The sequence below is a fragment of the Centrocercus urophasianus genome, unplaced genomic scaffold (genome assembly GCF_019232065.1).
Source record: "Centrocercus urophasianus isolate 14NV4802_14NV808 unplaced genomic scaffold, USGS_Curo_1.0 seq_14, whole genome shotgun sequence".
NCBI lineage: Eukaryota > Metazoa > Chordata > Aves > Galliformes > Phasianidae > Centrocercus > Centrocercus urophasianus.
In genome coordinates, this window is record NW_024884586.1 from 16,349,054 (window position 1) to 16,364,575 (window position 15,522).

General features: G+C 45.8%; 1 protein-coding gene across 13 annotated transcripts in view; it reads right to left on the reverse strand.

Annotated features, from left to right (window-relative positions):
- The window catches only part of MADD (MAP kinase activating death domain), a 75,116-nt gene extending 59,617 nt beyond the window's left edge, over positions 1-15,499 (reverse strand). For 10 of the 13 annotated variants that reach the window (XR_006168183.1, XR_006168185.1, XR_006168184.1 and 7 more), the window contains exons 1-3: positions 15,424-15,499; positions 3,739-3,927; positions 260-877 (exon numbers count right to left, since the gene is read on the reverse strand). Coding sequence is in view for 10 of the 13 variants with exons in the window: in XM_042814851.1 (XP_042670785.1) it covers positions 260-877; positions 3,739-3,800 (680 nt within the window). In the remaining 3 variants the exon portion in view is untranslated. Of the gene's footprint in view, positions 1-259; positions 878-3,738; positions 3,928-5,860; positions 6,969-11,197; positions 11,500-15,423 lie in introns of those variants that run through there. The other 3 variants (XM_042814845.1, XM_042814852.1, XM_042814844.1) reach the window with 3 other exon arrangements.
- Positions 15,500-15,522: the final 23 nt, after the last annotated feature.

A 15,522-nucleotide genomic window follows, 5' to 3' on the forward strand; every position in this document is an offset into this window, starting at 1 on the left:
TTCACATTAATATCAAAAACTAAAATCACATCAGGTGACAGAAGAAAATAAAGAATTCTTACACAAATCAGCACAGAATTTTCCCTTTCCTATTGTGATTTCAGATTAAAATAGCAAAAAGGTCAACCACCAACAGAAGGCCAACTGCAGAGGACCAACGTCTTCTGCAACCTCACCTATCACAGCAATTTGGCATGACAATTTGACATTTGGAAACAAACAGAGAGAGGATAGAGTTCTTTCTTCCCCCTCAACATACCTCTGAACCCCACGAGGAATCCCCAGCTTCTTGCCCAACAGTCTCTCACTACAGCAGTCCACAAGTCTCTTGAGGGTGTACAGGCACTCGCGGAAGGTGGAGAAGAAAGGATAGTGACTAAGGATGCACAGAGAAGTCAGGGTGCTGTTTCGAGAACGATGGCTGCCTTTGGTCAGACGCTTACTGTGCGGAGACCGGTTCACATCTGGGGTAGGCTCTGTACTTGGGGCCTGCAGTGAAGAACCACTCTCTGAACTCTCAGTGCCCACATCCTCTTGGGGTGCAGACGCATCCCCAGACTTAGCGATTTTCTGTCCCTCCCGAGGAGCTCGATGTCCTCCTGTGCCTTCTCCCTTCTCCTTGGGTACTCGCTTCTGGAAGGAACGGTAGAAGTTGACACAGATTCCATAGCGAATGACACCCGTATCCTTGTCTGTGAGTGTGAAGACAAAAGAAGTGTCATCACGGAAGCTCATGCGTTTCTGCCGCACACTCAGGCATCCTTCGGGTTGGCAGAAGAACACAACGTCAGGTGGAAGAGGAAAGTCCACGTGGTCTTCTAGAGGATAACGTCGTAGCAGCTCAGGAGTTTGAGCAACACTATCACTGCTTGGCTGCCTGCAAAAAAACAAAACAAAACAAAAAACGACAAGCATACAGAGTTAGTTAACATCACAAAAAATGTTTGTTATCTCACTATAGACACGTCAGGGGCCTCCAAGGTCAGCTTCATCTTTGGTTGTTCTCAATCCTAACATCCAGAGAAAATGCAGCACCTCAGTCACTAGCTACAGTTCTCGATCTAGGATAAGCCAAACAATCACAAAAAGTTTAAATAAAAAGAAGTCTACACCATCATTATCGAGGCCCAACAAGGAGCCACTCTGCTTGAGACAAAAAGGGAGTTTCAGGAGTACATTGTTCCCAGGGGAATACTGTACTGTCACAATTCCCTGACTTTGATTTCCAAAACAAGTTTAACTGCATGGGAGAGGGAATACTTGGGTAGAAACTCTCCATCTCCAAACACAGTCAGATGAAAATCCAATGGATGATCAAGAAAGAAAAAAATATATATATACAAGAAAATCTAATTGAGAAAACCAAGGATTTCCTAGGAGAGGAATCAAATAAATGATGGAGTGATACATTATGTTATTACAGGTAACACTCTAGATCCTACCACCGCCCTGCAGAATATTGTTTCAGTGCTCTTATAAGCAGCACTACAGTACCAGTAACATGTAAACCTGTGTCCCCTTGTTCCACCTACCCCACATCCCTGGAATTCATGCTGACAAATAAGGAGGACATAATGAAGACATCTGGACTGCTTCCTGAGAGGTTTCTAAGAATAATTTATCACAATATCCTGCCAAGGCAAACAAAGGAGGCCCCCCAAAGTAGGAGTAAAACTCCATGTCAGTCATGGAAGCAACACTACAATTTTATCAGGTTTCACGAAAGAAAGCTGGTGTAACACAAGTGTAGCAGAGCCAACACAATACTTTTTAAATACTTTCCTCCCCATAGAACATGCAATAACCTTTAATAATTCCAGTAGAAACACACTGTAATCACAAGCTAAAAAGTACAGGAAAAAAGAAGAATGGTAATGGCTTTTCCAGTGAGAATGGAGGAAGAGAATGAAAGCAAACAGAAAGAAAAACAGCAAAAATACAGCTGCCTGTAGTCAGACAGAGTCAATTGACCAAGTGATTCTAGCACACAAAAAAGGCTTTCATTTATTAGTTAAAGCACAATAAAACTTTTTATTATTATTTTAGTAATTCTAAGTTACACTGACTTCCAATAAGTTAGCAACACAGTTCCTAACAAGTTCCATGGACCCATTGAGCACAGTACAACAAATCACTACTGGAATACAAAAGAAGACAGACAACACTGTTTACTTCTGCTTCTTCCAGCAAATGAACATATTCTTTCAAGGCATTAACTACCCTCCTACCACAGTTTTTCTGCAAATGTTGTGCAAATAATAACTGCTGGAAGCATAACATGAGATCCAGAAAGTGAAGGACAGAAAATGTTTCCCAATCAATCCCTTTCTGGCCTGACCCCTTTGCTATCAAGTTCTGACATTTTTACAGTAATTAGGATTTAGTAGGCATGATAATAAATGGTTAAAAAAAGTCACCAACGAAGTCCCAGTATATATGTATAATATACATGTAAGCTATCACTGTCTTTGCAGTCATATGCACTAAAGACAGAAAGACAAGTCTTCTCAGACATTCAGAAGAATTACACCTAATAAAACAGAATACTTTCAAAAGACATTGCTACTGATGTGCCGTGGGTAACAAGCTGTAATAGTAAAAGCCACACGGACTACCTAAGGAAGGCTACCTCCTGTCCTTAGCAGCTGTTGAAGCACCTGATACATGAGACAACAGGTCCCCAAGTAGCAGCAATCTAGCATCTACTGCCTAGCAAAAGGCAAGAGCAGTGTGGGAGTCCAGAACTGATGCTAGTCAATCCTTAATTGAGAAAAGATGAAACTATGAGCATCACTGGAAGAGGCAGTCAACATTTTTTCCTTCTTTTCCTAGTCACTTTCTGACCTATATACTGAAAACTGGGTTATTTTTCCCCACAGACAATGAGAAAATAATTAAACTACCAAATTACTCTGCCAGTAAAATACAATAATAAAACAGTTACTACTTAGGAAATTACTTGCATCATTTCCTCCACTTAGTCTAAATATTGCACTCAAAGCATTTCAAAAAGAAAGTAGGTAAAGCAACAAGCTGATGCACAAAAACCACTTATGTTCAGAAATGAAAGTACAGTACACTTTGTAGCACATCCATTAAATAAACTGGCAGAAATTTACTACACAAATCTTGAAAGGAGAAAAATAACATTTGCTGTGCACCTGCACATTAGACAAAAAGCACACCAACCCCATATTCTATACACTCCTTAAGCAGATAAGTGTAACATTTTATTAATTGATAACTAATAAGACTTAAAAAAAAAAAAAATTAAAAGCATTAATGTAGTTTCTATGAGGCTAAAAGTATTAGAAGGAGAATCAGACAAGTAAGGCAAGTTTCAGACTTTTTTAAACTGAGTTTACAGATTACTCTTCAAAAGTTAGAGAAGTAACCCCCACTAGCATTCTGCTTACACACAGCTTTCAGTATTTTCAGTTTGTGAATCACGCTGTTCTGATGTCAACAGAAGCAAAGACGATTAGACATACAAGCCATCAGAGCCATATATAAACGGGCTATTCTTAGTCACTCTTTGTAGATCCTTGAAGAGGAGGATCCAAACCACAAGCTAAAAAGCTCTAAGTGCAGTAGTATCTTTCAAAAAATGCCCTAGTCCTACTGCATGCCCCCAGTCTGCATTCATTCCAGACAACACTTTCTGCACACGAAGTGTGGCCTCTTAAGTTCCCACTCTACTGCCTACACAAAAGCACAGCTGAGAATCTTCTACATTACCTGGCTCCAATGATAACAAGGTAGTCGAGTAACCGAGGGCAGCTTTTCTTTTTCTGCACCATTGTCCTTGACCCCTTTCTATGTCATCTCAGTGAATTGCTGCTCATCAGCCCAGCAGCCCGTTGTCCAGTCAGCTGTGAGCAACTGCCCCAGGGAGCAATTCACTTGGAAATGTCCAGCACGTTCAACCTATAACCAAGAAAAGCAAAGAGTGTCAGAGGCACAATCAAGAACACCAAATACATAGACACATGTATGATTTACATTTCCTAAAAGTCTGTGTTTTAGGCAGCCATGGCCATCCACAGACCTCTTTCTTTTCATCAGTATAAATACACAATCTGGCATTAAACGTCCACCTTCCCTTTTCTGGATTTCTTCTTCAGAGATTTAGTATCTAGAAGGGTGATGGCAACAACCAAAGAGTGTTAGACCAGTATTTGCAGGATCTCACCTTCCTGCTCTTCACTGCAGCCACACACCACAGCTGAATCACTGCAGCCAACACAAACAGGCACTACAGCCCTGCCTTTCCCTGCACCTGCAGTTCCCCCTCAGATCTGCTACCATCCTTCCTCTGGATTTTACAAACTAAGCATATTAGAACAGAAAGCAGTCAAAGATTGATGAAGATCTTTTGGTTGTTTATCCTATTTCTCCCCTTTCACGTTACCATCTGAACCGGAACTGAGAATACCTTGACACTGAGATGGTATAGGCTTTGACATGATGGCCTATTCTCAAGCTGCTTTAACTCCAGGTTATTTCTTTCTGAGCAGAGCCCCTGCTTTCCTCTGTACAAATATACTGGATCCAGCCCTTGGAAGGCCAAATTGTTGAGCGCTGTTTGAAACTCCCTGCAGCTGCAGCTCAAGGGAGAAACAGAAATGAAGGCTACCATGGAAAGCTACTGCAGAAACCCATCATGTTGCAGAGATCACACTGTTTACCCAAGCACTTATAAGGACAGTTTAGTGACGATGAGCACTACCCACATACTGCAGCAGCATCAGCAACACTCAGGAATTGGTGCAAGCTGACAAAGGTGGCCAGACACAAAGACAGAGGCCAGAGCAGGCACTAATCTGTGGCCTTCCAGTAACTGGGGACAAAAAGTGCTCAAAACAACACTTCTATTTATTGGCACTACGCTAATTTTCAAAATTCCCAGAACACCACATTTTAGATTGTGACAGAACTTCTCAAAGGAGAAGACGTGTGGTGTTCTGCAAGCTCCTCCCAGAAAGATATGTTTATATAAAGACACATAGCAGGAAATGCATCACACCACAGGATGGACAGAATAGCATGAAAAACTTTATCAGATCAGAGACATCTGTGTCAGACCAATACCCAGCACTAGTCCTCACAAATGTTGTGTCCTCGTCTCATCTACACCTCAGCGGCTGCAGTGCTTATAAGCGTCTTCTATTTGCAGACACAGAGCCACAGGAACAACGTCAAGGAATAGAGGAATTTGTCAATGAATAATTTGAACTGCAGATTTGACAGCCCAGTCTTACACTCACCTATATGAAAGTTTTCATGAATTTAAATACATTTGCTCTAAAGAATGATATGAAGCTAGCAGGAGACCATTTTGCAACAGGCAGATGCAAAGCCCTGCCTTCTGAGTACCCCAGTTCAGAATGGTATCCACCTCACAATCCAGCAGTATATGGATCTTAGAATATAAATCAACATCAGACAATACAATTTACTGACTGCATAAGTAAAGAGCACAGAGTGGGATACTAATTTCTAAGACCAAAAAAGAGGACGTTTGCGAAGGACAAAGCGAAAATTGCAGGACAGAAGCCATAGGAATTTTGGTTCACTGAAATGTTATCTTGCAAAAGACCAGATTTCAAACCATACCCAGAAGGAACAAAATTCTCAGTTCTAAAACGTCACTGGAACATCTCAGATTTCTATTTACACCCAGCCAAGACAATCTGTACCCAGTTCAGATCTACAGTGAACCCTAGCATGTTGTTTACTGTGAAATCAAGATACTTCATACCAATCAAACTAAACTGGAAACTGAAGCAGACATAAACACGGCCAGGAGTTTCAACACCCACTGTTTGGCTGACAGGTTTCCTTTTGCTACATTACGCACCCTGAGCATGCCAAGAGAGCTGTCTGCTTGGTTCTCAGGAACAGGAACATGGAGCTCAGGACCAGCCAACCTCACCTGTGTGGCCAAAAACCCCATTTCACTCATTGTAGAAATTAAGTCAACGCAATCTGAAGAACAGTATGAACTATTCATGACAGTTTTGATCCATTTTTAGACATTTTAATAAGCTTAAAGGGAACTTTATCGCTGAAGCTTTGACTTCTTCTTCCCAGTCTGTGTACTTCCAGCCATTACTTCTGTTCTAGCACATACTCTTTTTGCTTGCACTAAGCTTTTAAAGCAACAGACACGCAGCCTCTATCTCACATGAGCCATTTTACACCTTCATTGCTTAACAGCTATGTTAAACATTGCTAGCAGTTTCATCCATAAAAATATAGTGTCCCTAAGAAACCCATAATGCTGTTTGCCCTTTATCCAGACACTACAGAGGTCCTACGAGCACAACGAACACAGGCAGAGGGCAAGTGGGTCCTGAGGAGATGCATCCCAGAGTTCCAAGGGAATTGGCTGATGCAGTCACCAAACCACATTCGACGGTTTTTGAAAAGTCATCGTGGTCAGGTGAAGTCCCTGCTGACAGGGAAAAACGCAATATAGTACTCACTTAAGAAGGGTAGAAGCTTCATCTTGGTAATGGGGAAGATCAGGGAGAAGATCCTCCTAGAAGCTATGCTAAAACATATGGAAGAAAGGGAGGTGATATGGGATAACTAGCATGACTTCACCAAGGGCAGGTCCTGCGTGACCAACCCTGTCACTTTTTATGATGGTGTAATTGCGTCAGTGGACAAGGGAAGAGCCAGCAATGTCATCGATCTGGACATCACTAAGGCTTTTGACAAGGGCCTTCATTACATCCTTCTCTCCAAATTGGAAAGATATAAATTTGATGGGTGGATTGTTCAGTGGATGAGGAATCGGTTGTGAGACTGTACACAGAGAGTGGTGGTCAACAGCTCGGTGTCTGGATGGAGATCGGTGACAAGTGGTGTCTCTCAGGGATCAGTACTGGAACCAGTACTCTTCAGCATCTTCATCCATGACATTGACAGTGGGATCAAGTGCACCCTCAGCAAGATTGCTGATGACATCTATCTGTGTGGTGCAGCTGACACACCCAAGGGATGGGATTCCATTCAGAGAGATCTGGACAGGCTGGAGCAGTGGGCCCAGATGAACCTCATGGGGTTCAACAAACCCAAGTGCAAGGTGCTGCAACCTGGGTCATGGCAACCCCCAATATCAATATAATCTGGGAGAGAAGAGAATACATCACAGCCCCACTGAAAAGATTGTGGGGGTATTGGTGGATGGCAAGTTGGACATGAGCCTGCAATGTGCCCCTGAAGCTTTCTCTGTATCCTTGACTGCATCAAAAGAAGTGTTGGCCAGCAGGATGAGGGAGATGATCCTACCCCTCTGCTCTGCTCTGGTGAGACCTCACCTGGAGTATTGTGTCCTGATGTGGAGTCCTCAGTGCTGGAGAGACGTGGGCCCTGTCAAAGCATGTCCAGAGGAAGGACACAAAAATGATCCAAGGGACGGAACACCTCTCCTTCAAGGACAGGCTGAGTGAGCTGGGGCTGTTCAGCCTGGAGTTCTGGGAAGACCAGAAAGCGGCCTTTCTGTATCTGAAGGGGGGCTATAAGAAAGAAGGGGACAGACTTTTTAACAGAGTCTGCTGTGACAGAATCACAGAATTAGGGGGGCTAGAAGGGCCTCCAGAGAACATCAAGTCCAACTCCCCAACCTTCCAAAGCAGGCTCCCTTGACGAGGTTGCACAGGTGGGTATCCAGGTGGGTCTTGAATTTCTCCAGAGAAGGAGATTCCACAGCCTCTCTGGACAGCCTATTCCAGTGCTCTGTCACCCTTACTGCGAAGCAGTTCTTATGCACATTAGTGTGGAATTTCCTGTGCTTCAGTTTGTGGCCGTTTCCCCTTGCCCCATTGCCATGCATCGCTGAAAGGACAAGAGGAAATGGTTTCAAACTAAAAGAGGAGATTTAGATATTGGATTTAGGTCAAATATAAAGAAGAAATTTTTAACAATAAGGATGGTGAAGCAGTGGAACAGGCTGCCCAGAGAGGTGGTGGATGCCCTGTCCCTGGAGACATTCAAGGTTGGTGCTCTGAGCAACCTAATCTAGCTGTAGGTGTTCGTGTTCATTACAGAAAAGTGGGTTGGACTAAACGACTTTTCAGGGCTCCTTCCAACTCCAAGATTCTCTGATTCTAGATGTTATGGGCTGAGAATACCTCCTCCTCCTGAACCCGATGGAAGAGATTGACAGAAGGTGGAACAATTTCTGAAGTCAGATCTGGATGGACTTGCTATACTAGTGCAGTTGCTTCATCTTTTGTTACCATTCACCTTGCCAAGATAGCAATGCGTGACTCTTAAACAGATAGTAGCACCTTGGTACAACTGAGAGAGAAAAAAAGGCGTTTTCAAAGTATTGCAAACCAACCTAAAACAGGTGATGGTATAATTATCCAGCATGAGTAGCCTACAATACAGGGGTGGCTCTGTGAAACGCCTTAGCAGTAGTCATACATCTCAGAAACAGCTCAGCAGAGGACTACAGGCACATTCTAAAAGCATCCTCAATGGGAGACAGCATCACTTGAGTCAGTAAGAGTTTCTTATGGATAAAGCAGCAGATGCATCCCAACTGTCTGCACTTTCCACATATCCATAAAGGCTGAGGAAAAAGACATGCTAAACTGAATTGAAAAAACTTAGGGAATTAAGCGGGAAAACAGTTTGCAGATACAGAATGACGCCCTCAGAAACTCTTTGGAAGAATGTGAATATCATACAGATTTCTTCCTTTCCTACTGCAGTGATATTACCTCTTTGCCCTACTGAAAACACGCCTGACACAGTACAGATGCAGCTTTAGTCTGCACAGCGGTATTCCAAGCAAAATGGAGGCAGCTTGCACAGACAGACTTAACACAGCCAGAATTAGCTCACAAGCAGAAGCATCACACAGCAGAGTCAGGAGCTTTTCTAAAGCACGGCAAGCCTGAAGCCAGCCTGGCTCAGGTTCTTGGTTGTTATGGTAACAGATTTGGCATATGCCAGCCCTTCAGCTGCTTTGCTCCTTGCTTCCCCCGGTTCCAGCCTGGGTACAGCAGCCTGCCGCACACGCGAGACCACGCAGCCACCACATATGCGCAAGCTGTAAAAGCAGAGCCGCAGGTAATCTGATTCAGCTCAATCTCCATAGCAACCCAATCTTCGTGCCCAGATCTCGGCGTGCTGGATCTATTTATGGCACGGTGGCCGCGCTCCACCCCTTGCACCAAGCTCCCAGCACTGCTGCCAGGCCTCACCCCGGCACAAGGACTGCCGGGGTACGCTCTCGCTGACCCCAGTGGCACCACTGTGTCCACAATGCACTAAGAGCCTCCCCGCCGGCAAGGTTTTCTGTGTGCACAAATGCTACGCGGATCAGAAGCTGCTATTGGTCACTGAAAGCAAGGACCCTCTGCAGCCGATGAGATCCTGTGCCCGAGGTACACACAGTGCTCCTGCAGGCAGCTGCTGCTGCTGGTTCCTCACTGCAGCACAAAAAGTGTGCCAGCAGAAATGTGCGATCCTAGAGGTAACTTGCAGATGGCAGAAAGCACGCAGCAGCCCTTGTCCCATAGGCATGGCTGCATCCAGCAGCAGGCGTTTGTGAACTGCATGGCCCAGACATTCATCTGCTAATTGTTTCCAAAAAGAAGAAACAAGAACAAACAAGAGCTCTTGAATTGGTCTCCAGGGACAAGAGGGTGAGGAAGAATGATATGCGAATACTGTTATCCATTTTATTCTAGTGCACTCCCGGGGAAAGCCACCAATAAACTCATGCTGGAGAAATGCAGAAGCACACACTTTTACATTACTTGTCATTAACAAAAAAAACAACAACAGATTGCAGCCTCAGCCCCACCTTCACTGGCAGCCCTTTGGTTCAGGCTGCAGCCCCTACTCTCCTTCCCTCTCGCAGATCTCAGGGAACAGGAATATTGGCAAAAAGGGCCCTCTGCCAACCCAGCTAGTCCTCTTGAGTGCACAGCTCACACTTAAATTCATCTTTTAGGTACCATTAATCTCTGGAGATTTGCAGTACAGAACAGCAACAAAAGTGCTTTGGCTCTCTGCCTTCTGCTTCTTCCAAATCTGCCCATTTCCCCCACTCTTGCACGATACCGCCATAACAAAACACAAAAGCCACATCATTTATTTTTACCTCATCAGCTCCTTATTGTTCCTCAGATCTCCACTAGCATCTGCTTGTACACTTTGCAGAGAGAAAAAATACAACAACCAATCAAAACCTACAGAAAGCCCTTGAACTAAATTAGTTTCACCTTCCGCAGTCACTATGGGATTATGCTCTTTTCCAAACTGGAACAGCTTCCAACTTGAGTTCTGAGCTGAGAAACCTCCTCAGCCGCTGCAGAGACAGCCCAGGCACTTCCATCAGCTTGGCACAGGACAAGTGAGCCAGAGCACCCACATCATGACCACCAGCAGCTTCTTCCAGAAGCCCAACAATGCAAATGCATAGCCTTATTAAGAATTAATAAGATGACAACAGAGCACAGCACATGGTATTTAAATTGTGAGAACTGCTGGATGCAAGCACAGCTCCTAAATTATTCAGTGTCTTTGCTCTTGCCCATCTCCTCCCAGTTGCGGGAGCTCAGAGAAGGGCCTTCTGTGAGAGAGGAAGAGACGTGGGGCAGACACACGGTCAGGAGGCAGCAACCAGCAGCTTCTGTCCACACGCAGGCTTCAAGCTGTGCCACGACTCCCTGAGCAGAGGACCTCTGTGGTGGCACTGCCCCCGCCAGGCACAGGGATTCACTTCTTACCTGACTGTGGGCCACAGAGGGACAACTGGCACACACCATGGGGTTCCTACAATAAAGACTGATTATGGGGCTGAAACGGGGCAAATTCAGCCAGCATAGAAACACTGAAATACTGAGAATGAGCAAATAAACACGAGTCTTTGAAATAAGTTCTTCAGCTGTTCTCAGCCTCGGCACTGGTACCCACAAGATTCCATCACTTCTGCCTTACCTCACACTCCCTCCACATGCCACCCACCTTAATTACTCCTTCTGTCTACACGCCTTCCTCTTCTTTTCATAAACACTGTGCAAGAGCTGAAATTCCTACTCCCAGCCTGATCCTACTACTACTTGTTGTGACAAACGATAGTACCAGCTGGTCAAAACCGCAAGCAGAGCCAAGAGCAAAGCCTACTCTCTGCAGAGCTGTGCTAGGTGGGATGTCATCTTACACACACCCACACGTAAACACGAGCAAAGCGAGATCCAAGCCCAGAAGAGACAGAACGGCCTCCAACACCCCTCGTGGCCAGTGAGGGATTGAAGAAGCTGAGTGGGTCTCCCAGAGTCACCCCACCAGAGGAGGGGAAGCACCATGTCTGCTGGGTCCATCTTATGAGTCAGAAGGGAGAAACAAGATGGTCTGTGAGAAGAACACGAATGCCCCAAGCACGGTTTAACCACTACCGAGAGGAAACTGATATAGACACTGCAGCAGAGTGGCTGTGTCCTTGTCCTGAATTACTTCCTTGCGTGAAGTAATTCTGATGAAATGCAAGGTCTTCATCACCGAAAGCACTCCCATTACCTGATGAGACAACGAGGCAAAAGAGGCAAAACTTTCCATCCCACCCCACAGGAACCTCTCTGGAGCAAGTCAAACCAACCCTGGCAAGCAGATGTCAAAGTTACACATAAGGTGAAGGACAACCATTTGATACCGGCAGTGGGAAATTCAGTTAGCATGAAAACAGAAGTAGAATGCAACAAAGACAGTGACAAAAATGATAAAGGGCTTGCAATGCTGTGCAACACTGCTGCTGAACTCACAGATATGACAAAGAAAAGGCATAGTTTATGAAAAAAGGCTGTGCTGCTCATCAGACAACACTCAGTTCTGAAGAGCATCAGATGCATTCCCAACAATCCGGATATCTCTGCCCCATGTGTAAAAAAAAATAACAAGATTGAAATCCCAAATACAATTTAGAGAAAGTATTCAGAAATTAGGTCATAAACAACACAGAAAACAGAAATCACAACCATTACAGGACTGACCCAAGGCAAGGTGATGACTGGTTCTTTTTTGAGGACTGCCCCAGCTGTGAACACTGAAGGCTGTGAAAGAAAAGAAAACCATAAACCTTTGTTCCTTGCTGCCACACTGATGCATCTTTTCCTTACATTGGCCTAGAAAAGCACCAGTCTCTCACTTGACTGCAGTCCCTAAGAACACAGCAAGAGAACTGCCTCAGAACAGGAACTCTGGGTGCATGCAAGCGGCTCTTCTTACTCTTACATCACTGCAATGGTGCTGCTAGCAGATGAGAAAAGGAAACGTAGCAGCAATTAACACAATACCTCACAACTCTGTGGGTTCTGGCCTCAAAAGGCACAGCCCCCAGTTTAGGAGCCCTAGCTGTGAGGAAACACCAGAGCTCACAGCAGCACGAGCCCTCCTACTTGCAGGGGATGTAGTTTTAGTCAACTAGTCCAGCTCCAAGAAACAAACCTGGAGCACATTTCTTGATTATCAAGAGTAATTTTCACATGCTCACAACAGATTCAAAGGCCCCAAGTGACAGAGAACCTCCTATCTCCCAAATTATTTTCTCTCTCAGCCAACAGAGCAAAGAATAGCAGAATTACAGAGGCTGTTACAGAGAGCACACAGAAGGTCACCACCACACACCTCTTCATAGCTCTTAAGGCACTGAAGGAAAAGCTGCAAACCCTTCTGTGATCAAACAAACACCACAATTATTCCACACATTACCAGATTATTCCACTAAGAACATTCTCTTCCGACTGAAGCCTCGTGCTGCTTACTTTTATTTCACTTCTTGTTAGGTCACCAACAATGCTTTTCCTTCATGAGAACTTACACTTTGAGAAAGATGGAGACTGCTTAACTGTGGAAGTTAACCTTACACATTAAGATTTGATTCTAGCTTTCAAATGCTTTCTCACATATTAAGAGTTCCTCCTGTTTCTATAACCTTTCCTCACCTCTGCAAACCCCCACTCATTCTGCATTTTCTGCCTTTGTGTTGAGTAACGATGTCAAAGGCTTTCCAGCAAACAGGCTGCTCAGAAATGCAATGCATCCTAAATGTAACGTATCCTAAATGTCACACCAGTAAGGCAGAGGACGCGGCCAGGAATTACTCCAGGCTGTAACATATGTACAGTGGAAAGTAAGTGAAACATTCAGCTCCATACCTACAGAGAAGTATCACTTTCCATCCTGTGGGCAGGTGGCACTACCCCCTAGTAAAAGCACTACAGCAAGCCATGGTAACGTATCTACAGGTAACATCATCTGTAATGCCAAGTGACACAAATTTACACCCTTTTTATTTCATAAATATTTGTTTTTTTCAACTGACTCATTGCACAGGATATTAAATAGACCACACAGCACCTCTGCAGAAGTATCACCTAACACATCCCACCTATACCTATTTGATGAGGCAAGATGAGAGGGAAAGAGCTACAAATGAGGAGCCTGCATGTCCCCAACCCCAAGTGAGATCAAATCAAAGCCAATTTTAATTCAATTTAGAATGGCAATACAAACAGTGTTCTAAGCAAAACTTGGCATGCACCAATACATTCTGCCATCAATCCCAACATCCAATAAAGCAAAAAGCTACTTTGGCAAGGCTTACTATTTAATGTCTCTGGAACCTTTATTTCCTCAGCATTTCTCCAGCATCCTTCTGAGGAGACTTAGGCTGGACTTCATCACAGACACAGCCTGCTTCCTTCCAAAGGAACTGCAGAACGGGATCAAGGCTGCAGAAGAGGTTGGCCTCACAGAATATTTACTCCTGTTTTTCTATAAAAACTTGAAAGCAGAAGAGCTTGCTACAGAGCTTCTGTTCACTGCCATTCAAAAACTTCATCACATAACTCACCATCAGAAGGGGCCATGTTGCGTGTGTTATGAAGATGAGGTTCTGTCAGTGGGGACACAATTTTCCTTCTCTTTTTAAAAGTAATGGTGTGAAAGCCAACACAAACTTGCAACTCGGGACGTTAACTTGCTAAAAGCACAGAAGCTCTGACTTTCTGCAATAGTGGAGAAGTACCTACAACAATTTTTAGTGAAGACAAAACTATATTGTTTTAAAAAAAAAAAAGCATGTTCGAGACTTGTTGATGATTTTGCATTTTGTTACACACACAACAAGATGTGTGAGGAGCATGTAATTAATTGCAAAGTGATTAAACTGGATTCGAGAGCTACACATTTTCCAACTATAAAGCAGCATAAAGCAAAAGGACAATTTATAGCAGTAATGATCGATCTGTTCAGAATTACATAACAAGCCATCAGATGATGGCAAGATGGGATCTTGCGAGAGCTGCATTTTTGCTGTGCTAGTTGCCTTGGATGCCCTCCCTGATGTGTCAGGGTTGCAGATTTTCATTAGTGCTGAAAACCACCAGCACCTCTTGTGCCTGCCCAAAATAGTTCCCAAGGCTCAACCAGCACGAAGGCCGAAAATGGAGACGCTTCCCAAACGACCTGCATTTGAATGACATCGCTTTGGCTATGTGACCCTCAGCACACCGAAACACGCTTTCCCTCCCCTCGCTCCCGCTCGAGCAGCTGCCTCTGCGCAGATAAGCGATGCTGCAGAGAGCACGGCAAGGACACGGAGCGCAGGTGAGCAGAAGCGCCGGCCGGGCTGCACAGAAAATGGCTGGCTCGGCGGGGAAGCACAGCGCGCCGACACGCACAGCTCCGTCCCACCTCCCCGGGATGCGATGTGCAGCACGCGCTGCTCCGTGCGTGCCCGACAGCAGCGACACGGATGGGCGACGCTCAGGGGGAACAGGGAGAAGAAAGCCTGGGAGCGACTCGGCTCGCTTCCAAGCCTGTCATTTCCCCGAGCGCCTCGTTATCGTGACTCCACATCAACAGTGCCGCGGAGGGCTCCTCTCCCTTCTGTCTGACTAAACGACACGGCAAAGCGGTGACGGCCATTTCCAAGAGAAGAACGCTCTCGATTTACACGTTACTTCTTAAGAGATTACCTAACATAACGTGGATTTCCCACTCTATTGTCTCGGGAAACGGGAGGCTCCGCCGTTTGCAAACCGACGAGCGAAAGAGCCGTTCGAGTCACGCCGCAGCAGGGCACTCCTCGCTCACCCCTCCGCTCCGGACCCCCCCCTTCCCTCCCCATCTCGACCGCCCCACAGAGCGCAGCCCGCGGCCCAGAGCTGCCGCCCGCGCGCCGACCCCTCACAGCCACCGGCGGCCGCGCCCCCTCCTCGCGCAGCCACAGCCGGCACCCGGGTCCCGCCCCGCGGCGCCCCGCGGAAGGGCTCGCTGTCCGCCGAGCATCACCGCGACGCCCGGCCGGCCGGGGGACAGCCGAGGCGAATCACCCGAGGAGGCGCCCGGCCCGTCTTCGCGCCCGCAGGTGCCGACGCTCCACAACCCGCTCACCTGCCCCACCGCCGCCCCCAGCCGCTCTGCGCCGCTCGGGCAGTTCCGCATCGACCGCCGGGAGCGGAACGCGCCACCGCCGGCCGCAGGGAGGGAGAG